The sequence below is a fragment of the Maylandia zebra genome, linkage group LG2 (genome assembly GCF_041146795.1).
Source record: "Maylandia zebra isolate NMK-2024a linkage group LG2, Mzebra_GT3a, whole genome shotgun sequence".
NCBI classification, from domain to species: domain Eukaryota; kingdom Metazoa; phylum Chordata; class Actinopteri; order Cichliformes; family Cichlidae; genus Maylandia; species Maylandia zebra.
The window spans coordinates 36,371,058-36,396,045 of NC_135168.1; the positions used below are offsets into that span (position 1 = coordinate 36,371,058).

The 24,988-nt window shown below is 41.6% G+C and overlaps 1 protein-coding gene and 1 long non-coding RNA gene across 2 annotated transcripts; both read left to right on the plus strand.

Moving 5' to 3' along the window:
* The first annotated feature begins 1,683 nt into the window (after positions 1-1,683).
* Positions 1,684-10,889, plus strand: mtnr1c (melatonin receptor 1C). The gene is made up of 2 exons (XM_004541017.4): positions 1,684-2,369; positions 9,521-10,889. The coding sequence occupies exons 1-2, from the start codon at positions 2,177-2,179 to the stop codon at positions 10,384-10,386; spliced, it is 1,059 nt and encodes a 352-aa protein (XP_004541074.1). The 5' UTR covers positions 1,684-2,176; the 3' UTR covers positions 10,387-10,889.
* Positions 10,890-20,197: 9,308 nt separating this feature from the next.
* On the plus strand, positions 20,198-21,738 carry LOC143421822 (uncharacterized). Its single transcript, XR_013101420.1, has 3 exons — positions 20,198-20,262; positions 20,377-20,545; positions 21,061-21,738. It is a non-coding gene; the product is annotated as an uncharacterized LOC143421822 (long non-coding RNA).
* Positions 21,739-24,988: the final 3,250 nt, after the last annotated feature.

Below are 24,988 nucleotides of genomic sequence, written 5' to 3' on the forward strand. Positions count from 1 at the left end.
TCCATTTTGAAGAGCTAGCTGCCTGTGGATTGAAGAAATGTAGGACAGCAGCCTTTTTAACTCAAGCTGACTTCCACCGCAGCCCCTTTCCTCATCCCTGCCACTCCCACCATTAAGCCAGCAGTTAGTTGAGTTCACTGTCATGAGAGATTTTGTGTCACGAGCAGGGAAACTATGCAAAATGTGGATTTGATTGGTAGTCGAGACTTTAGCTTTGTGTAGCAGTACACTGTAAATACGGAGCATCTCATAGTGGTTTAGCAGAGGTGAGAAGTTTTTTTTGGTTGAGGAACTTGGCTTATAAAGTTTTTTTGTTTGTTTGTTGTCCTTTTACTGTTCAGTAGGTTTGTAGCTGCTGAGTGAACTTTTGTGCTGTTTTGGGCATTGCTCATAAATCCATCACTTTGAACTCTGATTCGCATCTGGCAGCAGATTGGGGACATGTGCGGCGAGTCACACAGCATTTTATATGAGCTATACGGTTTTCCCCAGGCCAGTCACGTAGCAATGACATATCTGAGGTCTTTTTTTCGATATGGTTTTGAGAAGGAAGCGACACACCTTGAATAAGAATGAGCTGAGGAGAGTGAGGGGAGCTCCACAGCCAAAAGCTACTGATTAGTTTAATTATAATCTTGAGGTGGGACAGACTGTTCTGTGATAAAAACATTTGGTGCTGCAGGTCTCTGTGTGTGCATGAACTAAATGCCTCTGCTACTGGTTTTGTAGAGGACCAATAGCGGTGACAGAATTTGTAAGGGGGCTTCCAGTGCTTAGTTAGGCAGTAAAATGCATCAGCGTAAACAATAACACAGGTTTAAAAGCAAAATAATACAATGCAAATATGAAAAACATGACATCATGTATATTTCCTTAGCTGGAAAAAACAAGAAGAGTTGCCATTGTGTGGTCAGCGTATGGTCAGGACAGAGCTCAGCCTCAGCTGCTCAAACCTCCACTCTGCACCCTCTGGCATCCTGTGATCACCTCATGCGTACAGACACACTGATCGCAAACTGCACCCGTTCTCTCCACATCTAAAGGGACACAAATTCAAGTGCACTGCAGGGGAAATGTGACCAAATGTGAGACTTTGTATACATTATATATATTCATTCCACTTTTATGATACTCTTCAGAACATTCTATAGAGCTCTTAGACTATAACATAGGTAGGCTACGTCAATGCACAAATGGATGTCACAAATCGATTTGGGCAACTAAGGGCTGCATGCATATACATATATATATATATATATATATATATATATATATATATATATATATATATAATGAAATCATTAGCTTCTGTTTCTCTGTATGCATCTGACTGTAAGAATGTCTTCTGGACACATGAAGGCGCCATTTCCATGCACATGGATGTTCTCTCGATCCTCTGGATGCTCTCAAAATAAAGGCTCTTACAAATCATGTGTCACATTGGCTCCACGATGAATATGCTAGTCACAGTTCCTCGTGTTTTCAGATTAGAAAATAAGCAGCACTTCCCTGGCCACGATTCTCCACAGCCCGCGTCTCCATTTGGATCACACGAGTTGTTATTCAGCAAGAATGGCACACCACAGCGGTTAAGGAGGCAGAGTATATTTATAGATTTTGAAACAGACCCCAGTCTTTATTCTGGCAGCTTTTTTATTTTTATTTTTTTTAAGTGGTGAGCTTCAGTATTTAAGTTGAACGCAGGTTGTGTTGCTCACAGTGCTCTCAGAGCCATCAGACTCCGGTGTTGCTCTGTGCGCGCACGCTTTTGCATCCTCGGATTTCCATTACGCACAGGACAGCGCTCACATGCCTCCTGGAAGAGCTACCCTGTCAGATTGGAGCGGCGCGCAGCAGGAGCCTGTGTGACTGACCGCACTCAGAGCCGCCGTGAAACTCGAGCTTTCCCAACCTTTCTCACCTCATACTTCCCCTAGGATGGGCAAAGCGTGTGACTATTCTAAAGATCATGTCAGGACTCGCGTCCTCTGAGCCTCCTAGTATTCCACAGTCAGAGGAGTGTGGTTTCATGCGCAAATAAGTTCAAGACTCCCTCCCGTGAAGTCATTTTGCCTTTTTGGTTTGTGCTTCTTCTTCTTCTTCTTAATTTCAAATTTTCATCTGAACACTTGTAAGCCCACCATGGCAGCTGCATCCTGAGGAGGTGGTGGAGGAGATGGATGTAGAGGAGAAGGATGTGAACGGTTCGAGCTGTTTGCGGAATGAGAGCGACTGCGGGCTGAGCGCTACCTCGGCTGGAGTGTCCACTGCGCTGGCCAGCGTGCTGATCTTCACCATCGTGGTAGACATCCTGGGAAACGTCCTCGTCATCCTGTCCGTGTACAGGAACAAAAAGCTACGGAACCCAGGTGAGACGCACAGAGGATTGCAGGAAGTTATTCCTTATATTGATGCTAACTATTCAAAATAAAAGAACCCGTGTGAATTCTTTACCAGCTGAATTTATCAAGCAAGGCAAAACAACTTCTCTCTCAGTGAGCTTTCTTTCCTGCCTTCACTCATAACTAAAATTATGTAATGCACTGTGTGGCCTGTGACACCCCCTCCCTCTTGTATGACAATCAAACTGCTATCTGAAGTGGACCTCCAGCCTCACTGTGACAGAGTTTCCACAGCCTTGCATGCCTGCCTGCCTGCCTTCATATCTCTTCATAAATAATGGCACACACTCTCCCCTCCATTTGGCTGTAACCTTGCTGGTTTCTCCATCCCTGATAAATCACATCCCTCCTTATATCAGGTGTCGATGAGCAGCCAAGGTGAGAGACGCCGTTGTATGGTTTCTTTGTTGCTTTGCACACAGTTCATGCCACACACAACCCTCCTCCTCATCCTTTGTGGGCTACATTTGAAATGTTCAGACAGCAGAGAGAAGGTAAAGCTAACATTTATCATGGCTACCTTTGTGTCCCTTCTCCTCATTGGCAATAGTAGCATTATCTTTCAGCTGTCCCTTTTATCTTGTAGCCTGCAGTTTCTAATGGCCACTGAGAAGCCACTGTCATTTCCAGTGACTGGTGCTGTTTGTCTCCTACTATCTGTTTTCATAAATGAGTTGCATTTTATGTTTTGCGCACCAATATTCTTCAAGGTGCCTTTTCATCTAAGCACTGGAGGAGCAGGGTTTAGTTCCCCCGTCATTAATCAGCCAGAATAAGAAACTTTTCAAAAAAACTAGTACATCCTTCTTCTTGGAAAGGAAAAGATGATATGCAGAGATATTCTCATGATTTGCTCCCACTTTTTTCTTGGATGACAAATAATAGTCTCTTGTTAGTAAATGTTGGCAGTCATTACTAGTTTGTCGTGTCTCTCTGTAAATAAACTTGTAAAAGCTGTATAGTAGCCAATATTGTGTGGCATAGAAACACATGAGCAGTAATCGACCCACCTCCTCAGCCACAGGACAGACTGAGCAGTAAAGATCCTGAAACCCTACAGAGTTTATGGCATGAGAGGCAGCTGTGCAACAGATGCGTGGACAAAGGAGCCTATTTTGCTTTGATTGACCGGATCTCGTGATTTTTTTTCCCTACTAAAAATTAAAAAAAAGTGCAGAATAGAACATCGAGATGTCCTGCAGAGGCTGACTACATATCAGAGAGCAACGCACGCGGTGCATCTGATACTCTGCTGTTTTTGAACTTAAAGGTCTGGAGGAGAAAGCAGCGTGCACCCAGGCAATTATACCCAGCAGCTCCGCGGCTCAAAGTAAAGCGAAGGACGCCCTCTGAGCCCGAGCGAAAAAACACAGTAAACCTTGCGATCACAACAAAATGCTAATGGAGCATGCTAATGAGGCAGCGGGATTAGGTCAGTGTTGGGGATAACAAGGCTTTAATTACAATTTCAAATACATTACATAACATACCCGTTTTACAGCAGCCCAAAGCCATTTTGGCAAGAAGTTGAGGATCCCAGAGAATAATTTGATTATCTGCTTGGCAAAGACAAATAAATAAATAATGGCACAGTCCACTGATCTCAAACAACAGGCCAGGACTAAATGGCCTGTTCAAGAGTCCACCTTGGGCTGGTGGACCATGCGCACTGCACTGATTACAGACCTCGCGCCGGTGTTCCCCTGCTCTAATTGGGCTTGCTGACATATCTAGTCACACGCGAGTCCTCCCCACAGTTGTGCTGCTCGGTTTGTTCGCATGTATGAATAGAAACCTGAAACTCCAGTGGAAGCTCAGAGCCCATCCTGCTATCGCTTTGCTTTTTTTTTTTCCACGTGTGTCCTTAAGTGACTGAAATTGTTGCTGCCGTTAGCCTATCAACAATCTCCTCTCTGTTCTTAACAAGCTATTTATAGGTTTGGCTCGCTTTGTATGAATGTTTAATTGTACAGTTTCCAAAAGGGAAGCATGGATACAGCTAAAGAACAGCTGTAGCTTTATACACGGGCCCCTTCTTGTTTGCTTGTTTGCGCAGGGCCTGCATATACGATTTCATGCAGCGTCACTCTTTAGGCCTCGCAAGGAGTCTAAGTTTAAGGTTTACATACATATATAAAAGCACGCACTCAGATATAGATGTGTCAGGCGGGGTGCTGAAAACATCCTATCTCTCCATTACACATTATTCAGACAGCTGGTTCGCTTCCTCACACAGCAGCAGCAGGACCTTTCCGCTCTGTTTCATTTCAACACACTCGCTTTGCACGCTTCCTCGATATACCCCCCCCCCCCCCCCCCCCCCACCCACACACACACACACACACTCTCCACCATTTAACCCCTCAACACACACCCAAAAACAAAAAACAAACAGTCATGTACATGGAAGCACGAGGTTCACATTCTAAGTGCTGAAACATCTTGGGGGCGAGATCTGGTACCTTATGTTTCATTTGTATCAGGTTTCCAGGGGGTCTTTCAAAGTGCGCAAATGTAACAGGGCGTATCCACCAGATCCTCAAAGTGTACAGCATGGCACTTATAGGACTGCCAATGGGGTGTTAACACTACGCTTCTCCACTGGGGGTTAACCATACTAAAAATACACTCACAAAATGCTTTCGGGAGAGAGAAAGAGTAGTGCGGCACAGACAGAAAGAGAGAGAGCGAGAGCGAGAGAGAAAGAGGGTTGGAAAAAGAAAAGGATGAGAGGGAAGTAGATGATGGAAGAGATCCCACGCTGCGCATGCGCGTGTAGTTTGCGCCCTGCCGTGCCGTGCGAACTCTAGGTCGTGTGTGTGTGTGTGGGGGGGGGGGGGGGGGGGGGGGGGTGTAGTGAGAGTTGAAGATGGACTTGAGTTGCATTGCACCCTCCTCAGCTGCTCCACAGTCATGAATAAAACCTAGACACTTCAGCGTCCACAGGAGTAGGGGTGGGTGGGTTTAATTGAGTCAGTGGACTTGAGTGACTCAAACCAGAACCCAATTCAAATTGACAGCACAGATCCACGGAGAATATCACTTAGCACGCTCCATTAAACATGCCCCCCGAGCAGATGATATTAAGTTTTCCAGCATGGTCGTGGGGCATTGTTAGATTATTTTAATCATCTTGCTAAGCCACACCTGGAAATGTAATCTCATATTTGCAGCTCATCCATCTCGGACAGGAAGAGGCTTCTTTAAAATGACCACTTTTCACCCTACCTTGAAATCCTGTTGCACTGGACGATGTTTGTGTACCAGTGATCCTCTTTTATGCCCTTTTCAACTCCAGGCTGCTGCGTTTTTTCCTATCTCAGACATACGGCCTGTGATTGGTAGATGGGCTCTGGCGATGATGATGATGATGATGATGATGATGATGGTTTTGACCAGGCTCATAGCGGGCTGTATCACCAAAAGGCAGCTCATGTCAGTTTAATGTTAAGTTTCATTCTGGGGCCTCTCTGGACAGAAAAGCCTCACGAAAACGAGGTCACGAAGTCGCCACTACTAATTCATCAGCGCCCGTGTCCTTGCCAAAAGGTTATTCTTGCTTATTTATGATTACGACTTACTAAGTTGAATGCAATTATATTCGGGGTATGCTCTGGCAGTAATAAGCCTTGCGTTGCTGACGTTCAGATGGATTCAGGCACTGCCAAACCCTTCTGCATGTCTTGGTGAATTCCTCAGAAGGTGTATAAATATAGTCGGGTGAATTAAAGCTTAGTAAATCAAGTTTCCAGTATGAGCAGTGAGAGTGATGGGGTACAGATGGTGGATTTGAAATAGGAACACGCACCCCAGAGATTCACATGCGTAGCAGTGAGATTGAAAACCAAATCGACCGGCAGCCCTTTTTTGTTTTGTCTTGGGGTTTGTTTGCTTGCGTTTGCCCGCATCTTCATAATGTAACTCTGTATTGCTCCAGCTTCACCCCCCCCCCCCCCCCCCCCAGACACATACACACACTCTCTTTTTTTTAAATATATATATATATATATATTGTTTTATTTCCCACGTTGTTTTACTACTCTGAACCGCCAGGTTGGAACGAAGCGATGACAAATATCCAGTTTCTCTCTGACACTGTGCCCTGTGATGCGCTGTTTCAATTTATGTTTCATTCACCAGAAAAATATGACAGAGTCTCACACTGGGGAAATTCACTGGGCGGTTGCGCGGCTTTCTCGGGACAGAAGTCTCAGTTAATCTGATGCAACATTTCGCTTGTTTCACAAGTTTTTTGTGCGCGCATAGTGCAAAATCAGATCACTGCAGAGCGGTGTAGGACAAGTCGAAGGCTGCGTGTCAGCTGTCCCTAATGGCCTGTAACCAATCAGCATTCAGGTTAAGGTCTATTCAACACTTGGTAATTATAGCTCCCAAAGACGTCGACTCCGTTCTCGTATCCGTGTGTGAACACCTCTGTTTGACAGAGCGGTCTTGAGTGCTGTGAGTTTGGGTGTCATGAGCATCATCGCCGGCCAAGTCGGTTAATTAAACCGAGGTAGAGAGGTAATGGTTCGTCCAGGGTTTGAATAATTGATGCCAACAAAACAGAGACAGTCATCTGGCCGCTCCACAGCGATCCTCTCAGCGGTGTTTTAGCACTTACCTCATCCTCCTGATGATGAGCGAGTAAGAGGGTTCAGCCAGAGTGAGCTGGCCGGACCGTGCCCCGTCCAGCCGGCGCACACACACACACACACACACACACACACGGAGGAGCCATGTCAACGAGGAATCAAACCTCTGCACAATGACAAGAGCACAGAGCGAGCACTGGGAGCATCACAAATGCAATCTGACAGATTTGCCCACTGAGCTGACTCAAGGATGAAGAACAAATGCGTTTTATTTTTGTCCCAGCAGGCTTGAGCGACGGCTGGTGCCGTTTTAGTGACTTGGAAAATTGACTTGTCTGTAAAAACTCCAGATCGGCGGGAAATGGTGAAATCAACCATCTGATTTTCTTCTTCATGAAACTTTAAATATTCTGTGCCCCTGTTTGTTTTGTCTGCTTCGTTAGCACACCGTTTGAATAAAGTTCCAGGAGTGAAATGAAATTAGACCGGTTGCTAAACAACATAACGCAGCCATGTTGGCGTGCAGAGATTACAACAGGACCTGAATGCGGATTGATGGCTACATATGTTTCAAATCCACTTCCAGCGCTGTTGTTTCAGCTGTTGCCTGAGCAAGCAAGAGCTTTGCTCCTTTTACATTCTGGCTTCATAAGTTGTCACTCAGCATTTTAACATACACTAAAGCGCTTAATCTCTAAAAAAGATGGACCAACTCGATCTATTGGCTGCAAAACAACAGCTTTATGTTGTCCTTAACATATTGCACATTTACTCTAACCTCACACAAGGTTAATCCCTATTTTGCAAAACCAACACAATTGCGTTATGGCGCCAGCGTATCTTGTTCTTATCTGTCTTCTTATCTGACTTTACAATTTGATTTATTGTTTTATTCTTCCCCACCCAGAACAGCTGCACTGTAACAACATCACATGTCATTTTCTATAACTCATGTCATCTGAGGAGATCCAGTGTCACACCAGAATCAGCTCTGACCTCGGGAGGATGGGGGCTTGTTTGGATGTAATCGGACCCCGAAACCACCCGCGTCCTTGTTGATATGTACTTTAACTGCGTTCTAAGTATGTGACTGCATTTTCCCAGGAGCGAGGAAGCATTATTATACTGCGAAGAGCATATTATTGGGATGGACCTGCCCATAGGGAGATAACCTTTTGCTCACACTAGCTAAATTGACTAAATCTGGGCTTAATCAAAGTACAGGACAAAATAGGTTGAGCTGATGATGGGGCTCCATGAAAAGTCAGTTATAATTTGTCTTTGCAAGGGACATGAGTATCCAGAGAATTCACCGAATATTTGTTAAAATAAAAACTATATATACTAGGGAATGTCTTGCTAGTACAGCTTTGGACCCTATTTTGTCTTAAGAATTGTTTTAATGCTTTGTGGCATAGATTCAACAAGGTTCTGGAACATTTTAGTTTTAGAGATTTTAGTTCATATTGACATGATAGCGCCACAGATTCAGGATAGAAATCCCCTGTTCCACAAAGGTGCTTTGCTGGATTGAGCTCTAGTGACCAGTTGAGATGACTTGAGCTTTGTGACATGGAACGTTGTGGCTGGGAGCAGCCTTTGGAAGATGGCACACTGTGCTCATAACGAGAAAGACATGGCTAGCAACGATAATCAGGTAGGCTGTGGTATTTTGATGATTTTCAGTTGGCACTAAAGGGCACTAAGTGTGTCAAGAAATAATTCCCCACACCACTACACCAACACCATCAAAATCATTAAAATTGCCTTTCTTTTCCATTCTGATGCTTGAACGTCAGCAGCTTTCTTGACCATGTCTAAATGTGTAGATGTAGTTGCTGCCATTGACCATATATTTATATTTATGAGCATATGAACAGGTGTGCCTAATATAATGACCAATAAGTGCCAATTAGGAAATATTGCAGTGTGACAAATTTCACAGCAATCAGCTTCCTAGTAGTTAAAATATTTTTCCAGCTGGACCCATTTAGACCGCTCGTCTACACCTAGCAGCATTAGCATACACAGAGAATTCAGTATGGGCCTGGATCCAGATTGGGGCAATAAAAAATAATGTAGTATGAAAAGGATGTAGAGATTCTTGCTCCCAGCTCATGAAATACTAACATCAGGATCATGTTTTCATGCATGAAGGGTTATACCCCTTAAGCATTAACTCCCAGTGCACCTGGATACCTCTCTAGCTAGGTTTCCTAACATGGGGAATGTGCAAAAACCAGATGCATGTATCGCTGCTTTTATGCACTTTTATTTGACTTTGGTTGTGAATTTGACCTTTTCTATCACTCTTTGTTTGGCTAAAATGCTAAAACTACATGGTTAGATTAAGGAGAAAAACCCTGTTTACTGATGAAACACATTATTAATCAAGGGAAAGTCACAGTCAAGCCTCCACTGTCCCAATAAGCAAAGTTACAAACATGATCCTGCATATTTTACCTTCTCTTTTGGTCACATTTTGTCAGTTTTCATAACCTCCTTTTTTTTCTTTTTCTTTAGGCAATATCTTTGTGGTGAGTTTGTCTGTGGCAGACCTGGTGGTGGCGCTGTACCCCTATCCACTGGTCCTGACAGCCATCTTTCACAATGACTGGACTATGGGTGACCTGCACTGCCAGGTCAGCGGCTTCATCATGGGCCTCAGTGTTATCGGCTCCATTTTCAACATCACGGCTATCGCCATCAATCGCTACTGCTACATCTGCCACAGTCTCCACTACGATCGTCTGTATAGCCTGAGGAACACGCTCTGCTACCTGGGTCTTACTTGGCTACTCACCGCCATTGCCACTATTCCCAACTTCTTCGTTGGCTCACTGCAGTACGACCCTCGCATCTACTCCTGCACCTTTGCTCAGACCGTTAGCTCATACTATACTATCTCCGTGGTGATTATTCATTTTCTGATCCCTCTGCTGGTGGTGTCCTACTGCTACATGAGGATATGGGTGCTCGTCATTCAGGTGAAACACCGAGTTAAACCGGAGCAAAGGACCAAACTGAAACCTAGTGATGTGAGGAACTTCCTGACTATGTTTATGGTGTTTGTCTTGTTTGCCGTGTGCTGGGCCCCCCTGAACCTCATAGGCCTGGCTGTAGCCATAAATCCTCCGAAGGTTGCACCCAACATACCCGAGTGGCTTTTTGTCACAAGCTACTTTATGGCGTACTTCAACAGCTGCCTCAATGCCATCATATATGGACTGCTCAACCAAAATTTCCGCAAAGAGTACAAGACCATTCTCCTCGCTCTTTGCGTTCCTCGTTTGCTCCTCACGGAAACTTCAAGATGTGCCACAGAGGGACTGAAGAGCAAGCCTTCACCAGCTATAACAAACAATAATGTGGCGGAGATAGATGTATGAACTTTTACCGGGAACGTGGGTGTGTCCTGTGATTCACAGAGTGCCTTTTCAGGATCTGTTTCTTTTTCATGTTGTAAAGATGCATTTGTGTTTGGTGAGGACACTGCTGCCATCATATTCCTTCCAGCTTGCTGGACACTTTGCACTCCTGTTGAGAACAAACATCGATTGTATAATTATAAGTATTTTGTGTTCAATAGTGAGTTTCAAGACAGATTAACAAACTGGGAGGAAAAAGTGCAGAAAGAACAAATTACTGGGAACATTCAGATTGTATATAGTGGCCAGCTGTGAAAATTATTTTCTTAAATTCTCAAAATCTTTCACGAACACTTAAGGTCCGATACTCTTTGGGTGAGGGACCTACTTTTAAAGCCAAGTCCCAGCATGTGTATATCACGTGTACGAGAATGACTCACTGCCTATTTGCACAGAACAATTACGAGTATGTCAGCACCATGGTGATAATGAAATAAATGTATTTTCTATGGCCACAGTGTCTTTGGGGTCTTAAATACAGTAATAATTATAGAAAAGCCTCAAGGTTTTATTTTCATTCAATAGAATCCTTAATCTAATTTTAGGTTTAAACAGAAGCTGTTTTATGGATCAATTACCAAAGACTTAATGCTCTTATTTGGATGGTAGTGACTCAAGAGTATTAAAACTGGGGCAGGTGCCAATTCCAAAACACATTTCAGTTTCAGTCTAACTCAAACCTCGTATTTCTTCTTCAGCCTGAGTGAGCATCTCAGCCTCAGTTTCACTGGCTTATTAATTCACCGTGATGCTGTTTCACCCTTGGGTTCATCTTCTGAGCAATGACGCGGTGGAACAAATTTCTTCCGGTTATAATTGAAGAAATGAGGGGGGAAAGCAAGTATATCACAATGGGTTTTTATTTGTTAATGCAACAAAGCATGTCTTGTTGTTTGAAAAACATTCTCTCATAGCTTTTTGGCAGATCTTTGTCAAACACGACTGTTTATTAACTATTTCTAACCATTGCATTCATATGCCTATCAGACTAGGACATTTAAAGCTCTGGGCATCGCCCTTTAGACCCTAAATGATTTAAAGATTGGGGAGACTGTGCAATGAGGAAGAACAAATGGTAAACAAAGCTAGGCTTCTTCTTTATAAAACGCCTGGGGGACCTGATAAGCATCAGGAAAGAGGAGATGTAGTTCGTGATAGTGCAAGGGTGCCTGAGCACATGTCACCCCAGCCAAGATGAGCTCTGACAGCCTCCCAGCACAACTTCCACCCAGCAAACAAACTCTGAGCAGTTCACCTCACAGGGAGGCTCCGAGATGTCAATGTGACACATTTTTGATATGATGCACTGTTACTGGAATATTAAAGAAATTACACATGTGTAGCTCGGTATTTGTAAATATCACCGGCATGTTTCACATTTATCTACAGGTCGACTGTCCAGCTTTTGCATTCTGCTGTGCTTTGAGGCAGCTAACCTTGAATAGTTTTCCTGATGTCTGACTAATTTAAATCGTCAGTGGAGGATTACAGATGCAGAAATAGGAATCTGAATTCACGAGGGATGTTGGCTCAGCACTCAAGCTGTCTTACAGAGCCAGGCGGCGTCAACTCGTTCAATTCTGCTTCTAACAAATCAGTGTGTGTGATGTGGAAGAAAAGAAGCAGGCCACATGGCAGCGCAAGGTCGGCCACAGATGAGTGACTAAAGGGGCTTGAGGGGAAATGACAGCATTCACTACGGAACCAAAGAGTCACAGACGGATGGCTTGGTCACCCTTCTTCCCTCTGCTTTCACCTTCTACTTTTCATTCTCTGCTTTTTCTGCTCCTTTGAACCTGTGCTGTTTATTTTCTCTTCTTGTCCCCTAAGGCGTCTTATAATAGTGTCACATTTTGTTTGAAACAAAAGGTTAATAAAGAGAGAGAGCTTAAAGAAGAAAGGTTGATCACTGCGTCACACTGGTTAGCCAATTATGCATCACATCACTGTTAAAGAGCAAGGCAAATACCCAAGATTTTTTTGTTTAAATCAATTTGCAGATTTTGCTCACTGTGACATAAACAAAGTGCATCACCAGGCAATCTCTGTCCATCAAAATGAGACACAGTTACAGGAGTGTGAAAAAGTCTTGAGTCATTTGTTTTCATTTTATGAGAAACATGTGAAACAGGTACATGGAAATACAGTACATAAGACAAAAGTAGCGTTTATACAATTTAACAAACTTGAAAGTCAGTACTGGTATGACCACCTTTATTCTTCAACACCGCCTGAACTCTCTTAGGCAATCTCTCTTGTAATTTCTTGAAATAGTCTCCAGGAATAGTTCTCCAGGCTTCTTGAAGGACATTCAAAGCTCTTCTTTGGGTGTTGGCTGACCTTTGTTCTGTTCTCTGTCAGGATGATCCTACACTGCTTCATTAATGTTGAGGTCCAGGCTCTGGGGAGGCCAATCCATGGCCTCTTGTCACTGATTTTCAGTCCAGTTCTTGTGTAATTTGGCATGCCTCAGCCTTTTCTCCCTGCCCCTCTTATTGAAGACTGGCATCTGGACAGACGCCTTTCCCTTGAGACCATTTCTGATGAGGCTTCAGCGAACAGTAGGTGGATCAGCTGAAGGGTCCTTTGCAGGATTTTTCGTATTTGTGAAAGACATGACTTTCAGATACTGCTCATCTGCTGGATGTAGGTTTTTTTTTCCTGACACTTCTTTCATCCTCCACTTGTCCAGTTTCCTCAAATCTTTTAAGCACACACTTCACACATGCTGAGATATGCCACAGTTTTTGGCTAATAGCTCTTTGGGAATCACCTTGTTGGTGCAAAAACATTGTTTTGTTACTGTCAAGCTGGGTTATCTTTGAGACTTTTCATAGATTCAAGTAAAGAAATTGGGACAAATGATGCATTCTTCCAAAAGGCTGCTAGTAACAAAGATACAAAATGTAATTTATTATACAAAATGAATTTTGCTCTTCTCTAAGTTGTCTGTTGCGTGCGGACACAACACTGGTACACAACCACGGTGGATTTCCAATCTATCAAGATTTGATTTCCAGAGACTCAAAACTAATTTGACAAACTAACATAATTTAAAATCTAAGGATGTTTTTTGATACTTGGATACTTGAAAAAAGTCTTTTCCAGTCAATGACTGTCTGGAGTCTGCCAGACCTTTATGGAGCTGCCGTCAGTTGCGGCTGTTTGTGAGTCACTATGACGTCATTTTTGTTTTCAATAACTGAAAGCATGCTCTGTTGGGTTGAGATCAGGTGACTGGCTGGCCTATTAAAAAACTTTCCCATTTCTTTGCCTTAAGAAACCCTTGGGTTACTTTTGCAGTATGCTTTGGGTCATTATCAATTTTCACTGTGAAGTGCTGTCTGATTTGATTTGGAGCATTTGGCTGAATCTGAGCAGAGAGTACAGCTCTGTACACTTCACAATTCATCCTGATGCTTCTATCAGCAATCACAGCATCGATAAACACCAGTGGCCCACTTCCACAGGAAGCCATACATGTCCATGCCATAAAACTGACTCCGGCATGATTGGCAGATAAGTATGAGCTGTTTCTTTTTCCCCATACTTTTCTCTTCTTACCATTTCCTAGAGTGTGTTCTTCACTTGGCTAGATGCAGTGAAGTTGTTTTTCTTAACCAGAGAAACAATTCTAGTATCATGCACTAGTTGTTTTGACATCCCTCTGGACTTGGCATTGATAGCATTGAGAGCTCCAGGAACAGCTACTAAAGGTAAGTTCACCACTTGGAATCTCCTCCAGATCTTTTATCTACTCAATTTATTCTGGAATAATGAGGTAACAAGCTTTGGCCAGCCAGGAAAATGCTTGTCAGTCAGTTGTCCAGTTACTTTTGAGTCTTTGAGGACTAAACATGAAAATGGGTGTAACTCCTAACCATTTAGGCAAAGCTTTTGTTAAACGCCTTGAAATAAAGCTAAAAGTTTGCACTCCCATTGCACATTTACCTCACTTTATGATTATATATGCATAATTATGCCAAGCTTCCCCTGCTTTACCAATTCTTTCTCAGCCCACTCTACTGTTCCCCTTTAAGTTTTATTGTTACATGTAGCGACACAGCACTCATCCACAGTGCTGAGGAAAGTACTTAAACTATAATGCAGGTCTCAAACAGAGAGAGTCCTATTGCAGCAGATCACAAGAGAAAAAAAGTCAGTGGACATTAAAACCTCAGTGCCTGGTGTGCACTGGCCAGCAAGATGATAGTTGTAAAAAAACCTAAAAAAGAAACCTGTCTTTATAAGCCAAGCATCAACGCACACTAACACTCTTTCAGTAAGTTTTTATTACACTTACAGCAATGTCACAATTGATTGTCAAGTCGAGTTATATTCATTTTACCTGTCTCTTTTCTCCTACAGTCCACGTGTCTGCATCTGTTTTATTGTGACACATACTGAGTGGAGCAGAGAGTACACTGGGTACATCCACAAATATGACGCAAAATGCTGCTGACACTCTGGAAACATGTTTGCTTGCTGATTAGCTCTTATCAGTCAAAAAGACATTAGCCAAAACATTTAAGCTATAGATCCTATTTACCTGTTGTCCTTCTTTTATGGGTAATCTTTCCCCATCGCTATAGCTTCTTCTTTACATGAGGAGCGATGCTGCAGGTACTGCTCTAACATAACCCAGCTTAGCAGTTTTCTAAACAAAGAAAGAAAAACCTAACGGTTTCCATAAGCAACCAAACCTGTGGTTTCCTTTTAACCAAACAATGCGATCTGTTTACAGGTGTGCAAGCATGCATGGAAATTATTTTGAAAAAATCACTCATCTAGTGAGTTACATCTATTCTAATTTGGTTTCGTTTTAACCCTCTGAGGTCCACATGCCAATCCGCTGCAATTGTTACACCCTTTTGCACTCGCCCAACAGTAAAATAACAAATGTTTCACAGGTTAGAGTTAAATGGCATATATATATATATTTCTCCTCTGTAATATTCTTGAGATTTATAATTAAGCAATTTGTATACATTACTGCTTTTTCTTACATTTGTAAACTTTGTAATATATTGTATTATTTAATTAGTTTAGTCTGTTACCGTTACTGTTTTGGAGCAACTGTAACCCACATAATTTCCTTAGGGATTATGAAAGTATTCTGGTTCTGATTCTGATGATTAATCCTAATCCTACTCCGCACTGTGGGGGACCTACACCAACCGTTGTCAGCAAATGGGGCTTTGCAATATCAAACTAAAATGAATACCTCAATCCTAAATATCTAGTGGCATGTTCTTTAATATGTACACACACAGAATGTGATTCTGAATATTTTTGCTTTTGTATAGATTATTTTATAGTTTAACAGTACCACCGTCACACAAAATATACATATATCAATGTCTATGCATATATCAATATGCATAGACATTGATATATTGTCATATGCTGTGGGAGTGTCTGGTTGGGCATGGTCCAGGTTCCTGTCATCCGTCCTTTGGGGTGGAGTTGGCCAGCTCATCACCTGTTTTCAATCTCCGGGGCTCCACCTAGAGGGTTTTTAAGCCAGCACTGCCTGCCACTCCTCGCCAGTTCGTCCTGCTACCATCTGTGATTCATCACCCGTCGCACTCACCAGTAGTGCTGGTTCCGTCTCCATCCTGTTTTTCCGTCTGCTCGGAACCCAAGGACCACATACACAACTTCTTCTCAGCCTGCCCTTCAGTCCATACTCTCCACCTCCTTGGAATCTGGACCGGACTCTCCCCACTCTCGATCCTCTCTGGAATGCTCCCATGGCAGCCTTTTCCCCCGCTTAATAACCAGGGTCTCCAAGTAAGCCCAAGACTATCCACTGGCACTCCATACCTCTGTCCCTTACTCGTTTGTCACTCAGTAACACCTTTCTCCTGTGTTTACAGAAAGTTCCCGTTCGAGTTCTCCCTGTGCTCTACGCCTGTTTCCCCGCCCACGGATTTCCCTTAGTTTCTGCGAATGGTTTCTGTTAAACCCAGTTCTGTTCACGTTTTTGTTCCTTCTAATAAATTATACATAGTTCGAGCAATTGAGTCTGCTTTTGAGTCCACCGCATCCTTGTTTGTGACATATATAGTTTGAAGCCTACGCTTTCAACACGCTTGTCTTAAATCAGTGATGTGATTTGGATGCACTGGTGTGTTCGTTGAATCCAGAGGGTTAAAGCACCATTTAAATATTATTTCTAAATCATACTATAATGACTATAATATGTATATATATAGCTGCACATATGAAATGCACAGCTTTAAACAGTTCTCAAAATCTAATTTAGCAGTAATTTAGCGATGTAGGCTTATGATTTACAGCTAAATCAAGTTATAAATAACAGAAAGGATGTCTACAATGGTCAAGGTAAATCGCTGTACAACGGCTGATGGACTGTTACTGTTACATTTTACACTTTACACTTTACAAGTTAAAAATCCTACATTTTGAATGGTTCCAAATTATTAGCAATTACATGTTTTCTTTAGAATTCTCAACTGTAACGAATCTGATGCAAATCTGGCAAAAACTGCATGCAGGTCGAGCTTCCGCTAATAATAAAAATAATGGTATGACTTTATAATAATGTAACACTATTAAGAATTAGTGAGGTAGCGAGTGCTTAAATAATCCTTTATATATCATTAATCCTCCTTAGTAAGTCATTTATAAATACATATGGATTTATTCATCTATATACACCATGTACAGCTATCAATTCTGTATGTCACTGCTGGTAATAATCATATCATATCAATCACTTACACAGTCTCTTTGATATTTGATTTACTACTTTAATATGTCTAACCATCTTAGATCATTTTAAAATAGAGCGTCTTTGTAAAATAATAATTGTGCTTAAACTAAGTGGACTGATTGAAAAGACTGTGTCATAACTCATGTTACTCAGCAGAAACGTCCGTAATAGAATCCAGAATCTGGGATGAATGGCTGAAGTGATCCCCCCACTGTGCCTGTCACTTTGTGATTTAATATGAAGGGCAAAAGCTTGAAGACATTTTTCTTTCTGTTATGTTCAAGGACAGCATGGTCTACCCACCCCGCTTTATGCTACACGATCCATCATAACTCATGACTCTATTTTGTCAATTTCACATACGTATGTGATTCTGTCCCGCATGAGTCACGTGGGCTTTCTGAGCAGCGCTCAGTCTCAGCTCGATATCAGCGGTCTGGTAAGCTTAGAGCTAAGTTACAGCGTAAAATATTGAGATAACATGTAAATAACTTGTTTTTTTTGGGTTTTTTGCCGGTTTTCTTGCCTTGTTTTTAGCGGATCTCTCAGAGCTCTGTGCAACTGCACCAAGTGGAGCAAGGCATAAACTCAAATTCATCTGCTGACATGAAACAGCTGTTCATTTACTTACCTATTTTCTTCCCTCTTCAGTTTAACGTGCACATGAGAAGTGTTAAAGAAACAAATCGTTTGTGGGCGATTATTTCTACGGCAGCAGAACTCTGTCGCAAACACGGCTGACACAAAATGGATGAGCAATGAGGCATTATATGGCACAGCTCTTGCGTGACAGGATGGTTTTTTGGCCCGCTGGATGAAGCCGCACGTAACGTCGCTCTCTGCACAGAGGAATTTCTACAGGGCTTGCGCATCATTGCCTTTTACAGCGGGGGAGTCTCACTGTGGGCCTGCTGCTACAATGGCAATTCTCCTAATGCATTTGTCCATCGGGTTTAGCGCTGCCTGCCTTATCATGCATATGATGTGTTCCTACATATCCCGATGGGCTGTGGGTCACAGTAGTATCAGGAGGTTTTAGGTGTCGTACATCCAAAGAGGCCAACGAGAGCAAGAAATGGGGAAGATGACAATGATTTGATGTGACTTTATTTGTATCATACACTGTAAAAAAGGGCAGTGAAATTGACATAAAAACCATGTAAAACCCCTACAGAAATGTATAGTAAACCCCAAAACACAACTTTCCTGTTTCGATCACAGTGAATTATTGTAAACCTTTAAACAGAATGTTCCTGTTATATTTACAACATGAATGTGTGATTATAATCAAATTTATTGGTTAAAACTACAAATACTGTGAATAAAAACAGTGAAACACCGTAATACTCATAACCAAACAATCATGTTAATTTGACATGCAAATACTGTAAAAATCACAGTTTTAGTCAGTTTTTCTTAAAAACACATGACGTATATGTAAGTCACTTTACAACTGCATGGATGTACTGGGCCTACTTTTAACATGATTCATGAAATGATGCAAAGTCATGGATTGGACTAATAAAAATGTTTTCACAGAAGATGTCATTGTGAACCTGAGAGGTTGCCTCTCCATTTATAGGCTATATAAAAATATACAATTAAAATTGTTTACATCATGTTTTTTTCTTAAATCATTTGCAGCCTATTGTAGGGTAACCAATAAGAAATTATTATTTAACGACTAAGTAATGCTTCTGTCATAATGCTTGTATTCTTTATGTTTCTTTTAATTGCAATGTGATACTTAGACTAGAATACTTTTTTGGGTTAGGTCAGCAATGTCTCATTATTAAAGGCTAAACAAACTTACAGTGCCTCCCATAGGATCTCTATGGTGCCTCATCTCCACAGAGCTGTAAGCTACTTCAGGCCACTCACAGTTGCACTGAGCGCGCCTAATTTTGAATGTGCATCTGAAGCTCGTCTCTGATTGGATAATGACGTGAGGGCGGGAGGAGAAGAGCGCCTAGTTCACGACTATAGCTAACGAGCCAGCACGAGAGAGAAGACGGGAGAAGAAAACATCGAACTTTCAGCAACTACGTTGTTAGGACAAATTACAAACATACGATTTCAAGTGTTTTTTGAGGATCTGTGTTTGTTCGTCAGAAAGTCTGCACGGTAAGTTCAATATCTTGGCGACGTTTTTTCGAGATAAAAGCACCAGTTGATATTTAGACCAAGGCTCATAACCTAGCGCTAGCATGCTAGTTCAGCTGAAAAGCACAGGCAAACTTTAGAAATACTAAAAATGATCATCTGCGTCTTTTGTAAAAAGGTATTGGTCACATTAAGAGGCTATGTACTACATTGCAGAGTGCATAAGAATGAGCCTTGTTGTATTTTTAAATGTGTTGGCGCCAATTGCAGCCAAACATTCACCACGTACTCTGCTTTCAAGGGGCATTTTTATCGTGTGCACAATGCACCTGCACTTCAAGCTACTCCTAAAGCTCTTGTTGCAGATTTAAAATGTGCAGTTTCATTATGTGCCCGCCATTTTCAAACAGTGAAAGAGCTAGTGTCTCACTTAAATGATCATATTGCAGGGGGCAGGTCTGTGTCATGTCCAGTAAGTGGTTGTAAGCATATGTTTACAAAAAAGTCATCATTTACTTCTCACATGTGTAGGAAGCATAAAGCTTGTTCCCCAGATGGTATTGATGACATGTACAAGGAATCTCGTCCTCAGCCCCCAAATGACAGTACAGAATATTCAGAAAACACACATGAAACTATGGCATCTGCTAGTTCAGCCAGTGATATGCCAGAGAAGGATAGTCATTCTTATCTCAGAAACATGTGTCTCTTTTACCTTAAACAGCTACTCAGCTACTTTGAAGAGAAGGAGGAGTCCATGCTTCTCTGTGCTGAAGATCAGTGCGCCCCAGGGTGGCTGTGGCTACAATGTAGCTTACCATCACCAGTGTGTGAATGTGTGCGTGAATGGGTGGATGACTGGATATGTAAAGCGCTTTGGGGTCCTTAGGGACTAGAAAAGCGCTATATAAATACAGGCCATTTACCATTTACATGTCTGGCAGATGAGGTACAACTGGAGCAAGTGCCTCTGACACCCACTATTATCATGTGTGGTAAGTCTGTTTCATAGCTCTCTCTCTCTCTTTTTTTTTTTAAGTGCATTTTTTATAGAATGTCATGTGACTGCCGTGTTTATTGATATAACCTGTTAAATAATTTCTTCACAGGACAGTCCTGCTATTCCTCAAGAAGATACATGCTGAGTGTTGATCGGCACCTCGTCAGCACAAACATATCCTCCTTCATTTCTGCACTGTGCCTCATGTTCGGGAGCTACTACAATTTCAACATCCATTATCCATCTGAGCTGGCTTCCACTTTAGAGTTTCTTCAGAGGTGAACAAATATGGCTTTGTTATTTCTCATAACTGAGACTCTGGGATCTGGAGTCTGGCTTTGATGTGGTTCGAGTCCAGGTCTGGCTCTGAGTCTCGGTCGGCTTTGGAGCCGGTTTCAGTTGTTTTTTCTGTTTTTTGTTGTTGTTTTTTTTGTTTGTTTGTTTGGTTTTTTTAAATACATTAACAGTCTGAATCTGGGTCCAAGCCTGGCCGAGACTCAGGGCTAGACCAAGCGTCAACTGACGTCTGACTACCTATAACCTTTGCTTTGGATTTTAACAATGCTAAAGTGTGACATATCACTGCAGAAGACACTCGTGAAGGGTGCCAATACTTTTGACCATGCATTGTTCACTTCCCCACAGCATTTTGGTTATACTTTGTCTTGAACGTGGTCATGGCCATGACTGTATATATATGTATATACTTAATTTTTACTTACTTTGTATGTGTATTTTAACTGATCAATTATAAAAATGCTTAATAAACTTTTATATGATTGTTATTCTACAGGTGTTTCTTCTCCATAAACCCAGAAAAAGGAACCAAAGTAGAGAACAAAAACTCAAAGCGTCGTCTCAGTGTGAACCCTCGAGTCCTCACCCTGATTTAGGATCTCGCTGACCACGAGTGGCGCTAAGCCTAAATCTTGACTCTCTGTGGACTGTTAGTTTTACTTTGTTAATTTTGTTCCACAATGTGTACTGGAACCTTTTACTGGTCGAATGCATGAAGCCAATTCATGAAGATGTTCTTTCTTTGTAGGAATGTTCTTTATTTACATAAGAAAAGAAAAAAAACAACATGCTGCTACTGCAGTGTTTCTAGACCACATGTGTAGGTTTGTTTCACCACGTGGTTTTGCTGATGTTTTCTGACCAGGGCCATGGTTGTGGTGACAGCAGGGTGCGTGTTGCGTTGCACGGTGATTATGATCATTTTTGGCACAATATGTGTTTTTTGTTTTAAAGTCTTAACAGGTTATTTAACTTTTTCTGGTGGAGGGTCTAACAAATGCTTGTTTCATGAACATGGTTCTTGCTTTGCAGGAATGTTCCACAGCTTTTATAGCCTATATTTTGATTGAATTGTGTAGTTGCTGTGTGCCTTGCATATTGTGTTAGTTGGAAAAATGGATCCATTTGCTGTCATTTTGCTAATGTGGCTGCAAAATAAATTTCCCAAAAGTGATATTTTCCTCTCTTGTGTTTTCTCATGTGTATTTTTGCATGTTTGGGTGTAGGCGTAGCAGTAAGAAATTTGCTGGGTTATGGTTAAAATTTTACATTAAAACATATAATATTCAGCATAGATTTTATGTATAATTTACAGAGCAGCTCCATTTAATATGCACAGTTTCACCGTAGTTCTACCATTTTAAATTAGTTCTTTGTACGATATTTCCCTGTTAATTTTGCAGTTTATGGATCCACAAAAAGCATTTATTACTTGTAAAAGATACAGGAAATAGTGTATTTATATATCACATCTATGTGTGAAATTAACTTCTTTTTCCTGTAGATTTAACAGTTTTAATCTGAGATTCATTCACTGTAAATCAATTTACAAGTTGCATCTGTAAAGCGTTTTTACAGGAAGTCCCTGGTAACCCCAGCTGCCAGGGTTTTCCTGTAAAAACAGCACGTTTTTTTTTACAGTGTAGTCTACACTGGGGATTGGACTTAACTTAATTTAATTCAGTTATTTCTGGTTGAGAAAATGTTCCCATGCTCACTATTGACAGCAGGTCTATTGGACCATTGTGCCGAAAATATATGTAGCTCGTCATACTTAATATTTAATTAAATTACCAAAATTTAATACATTTTTAAAGTAGAAGATTACAACTTGATTGACATTTATGTCAATCATAAATGTCGTGTTTGGGAAGTACCCTACATGGTAAAAACTACTGAGCCACACCTTTTAATGACTGAATTCAATGACAGTAGTATATTGCTTTTTTGGGATTGACCTTAGTTCCGGTGAAAGGAAATCTTAATCCTTTGAGCTCTGTGGGAACAGTTTGGGAAAGGCCCTTTTCTTTCCAATCATGTGGTGACCAGATCCTAATAAAGTAAATGTGGTACAAACACAGCTTTTGACCAGGACAAAATCTTGGAACTTTTCCAACCGTAATACAAAAAGGATAAAAGGAATGTTCTTATGGGCTTATGCAGTCTTTATATACTCCTTTATTTTCTGTTATTTAAGAGCTATTTTCTAGTTCAGTATTGATGCATCTATAGACTGGAATACCTTTTTCAACTACATCTGACAGCAGTGTTGGTCAAGTTACTTGAAAAAAGTAATCAGTAACTAATTACTGATTACTTCCCCAAAAAAGTAATCCCGTTACTTTACTGATTACTTATTTTCAAAAGTAATTAATTACTTAGTTACTTAGTTACTTTTTAAAAACACAATTTACAACCTGAATAGGTGATAAACCGATAGATCTTTCAGCCCAATTCTACTTTTTCTGTATAATCCATCATACAAAATGTAATCAAATGGAAAAGTCTCTCTTTTTAAAACTTGTTTTATTAGTTTTAATCTTTTAACTTTATGCATCAAGCAAAAATATAATTATATGCAACATTCTCTGACTTGAAGAAATTTGCTTAACATTTAAACTTATTTTCTGCACATTCCAGCACATACAATTTATTTTTGTGTGTTTCACTCAGTCTTTCAAATAAATGCAAGTAAAACACAGAAAATAAATAACATCAAAGACTAGCGGTCCTGTTGCTCTATTTTCACCTGTAAAGCAGGAGTAGCGTAGGCGGAGGTTTGCCCTGGTGCAGGTGTGCCGCGGCGGTCAGTTGAAGAATCCGCGAGTTTCTCAGCGCACTCGGTGCTTGCTTGGAAGTTTAGGGTTTTTTTTCGCTGTAAAAAGAAGTTTTCTTCCCACGCACAACGGACACTAATGTTTTTGTCACTTTTTATGGAATTAAACTCAAAATAAGGTCAGTACTTCCACGCTTTAAACACTCTCTCCTGCATTCATATATGATCCACTGTTGATCTGCACACAGCTTTTGTCACGAACGTCGCACTTGCTTACGTCACTGTCATGAGACATTCTGGCAAAAAAATCACGGTTTTAGTAACGCAGTAACGCAGCGTTCCTACGGGAAAGTAACGGTAATCTAATTCCCGTTTTTGCAATAGTAATCCCTTACTTGACTCGTTACCTGAAAAAAGTAATCAGATTACAGTAACGCCCATCTCTGTCTGACAGTTTTACCAACTTTTAGCCAGTTATAACACTGACATACTGTTGACTCCCATGCAAAATTAAAACAAAAAAAGAGAATAGAGAAATAAAAACTGATTTCTCAGGGTTTTTTTGGCCACTTCACTTTTTTTTGGTAATTTTCATCATAATCAAAGCTTGTGACTTTTTGGTACCTTGTAGCTTTTGCTGATGGGAATTACGGTGTGTTCACACCGAACGCGATGGACGCGAATAGAGCGTCAGGTTTACATGTAAAGTCAATGGAAAGGCGCGATGACGCGCGATTGCGGGTCCCGCGAAAATTCGGAAGCAGATTTGCGTCGCGAAAACGCCAAAACGCGTGAAACGCGCGTCAGTGTAGCGCGTCTGGCGCGTTTGACTCGCGAATAAAACCACGCGCGTGAGTTTTTGTGTTGCATTTTGTGCATACGCGCGTTTCGCGTCTACCGCTCGAGTTGGAAAAATCTGAACTCCAGCGTCAAATCGCGCCGCGACAACCAATCAGGAGCCTGGTGACGTGGCTGTTACCTAGGTCAAAGGGGCAGATCCAGCCAAAGCCTTTCATACTTCAATGGAGGGGAAGGCTAATCAATGCGGTAGCAAACAACTCGGAGCTGTACAACACCAGCTGCTTTCAGTACCGAGACAGGAATAAAAAGGACCGAGCTTGGAGGAAGATATGTGAAGAGATCGGGCAACCTGGTAAGTTCATTCATTTCTCTTTTGAAAGTTTTCACTGACCCGGGGAAGCCGCACAAAAGCTAGCAAGCCACCGCTATTTTCCCACTGACGTACAAATACCGTTCTGCTTTTATGCATGTTGTCATTTAGGAATATATTTTATTGTTTATTAATAAACAGCACACAGTGGTCCCGCTGTTCATCCGTCACTGCTTTGCTTTTTCGCTGATTTTTTATTGCACAGTACAGCATTGCATTCTGCAGCCTGATTGACAAATCTCCTGCGCTTGCCAAATTTATCACGTTTGGTTTTGATAACCATCGCGTCCAATAGAAAAAACAGCACAAAAACACCCATAACTATGAGCCTCATTCGGAAATAGACACCTGCACCGTGAGGGAAAAAGGCGCACGAAAGTGGCGGGCAGATGAAGACAAACCGCGGCATAATAATACTTTTACGTTTTGCAATCTACAAAGGTTTGCACTTTGAGAATCAATTGTGAGAACTGTGAC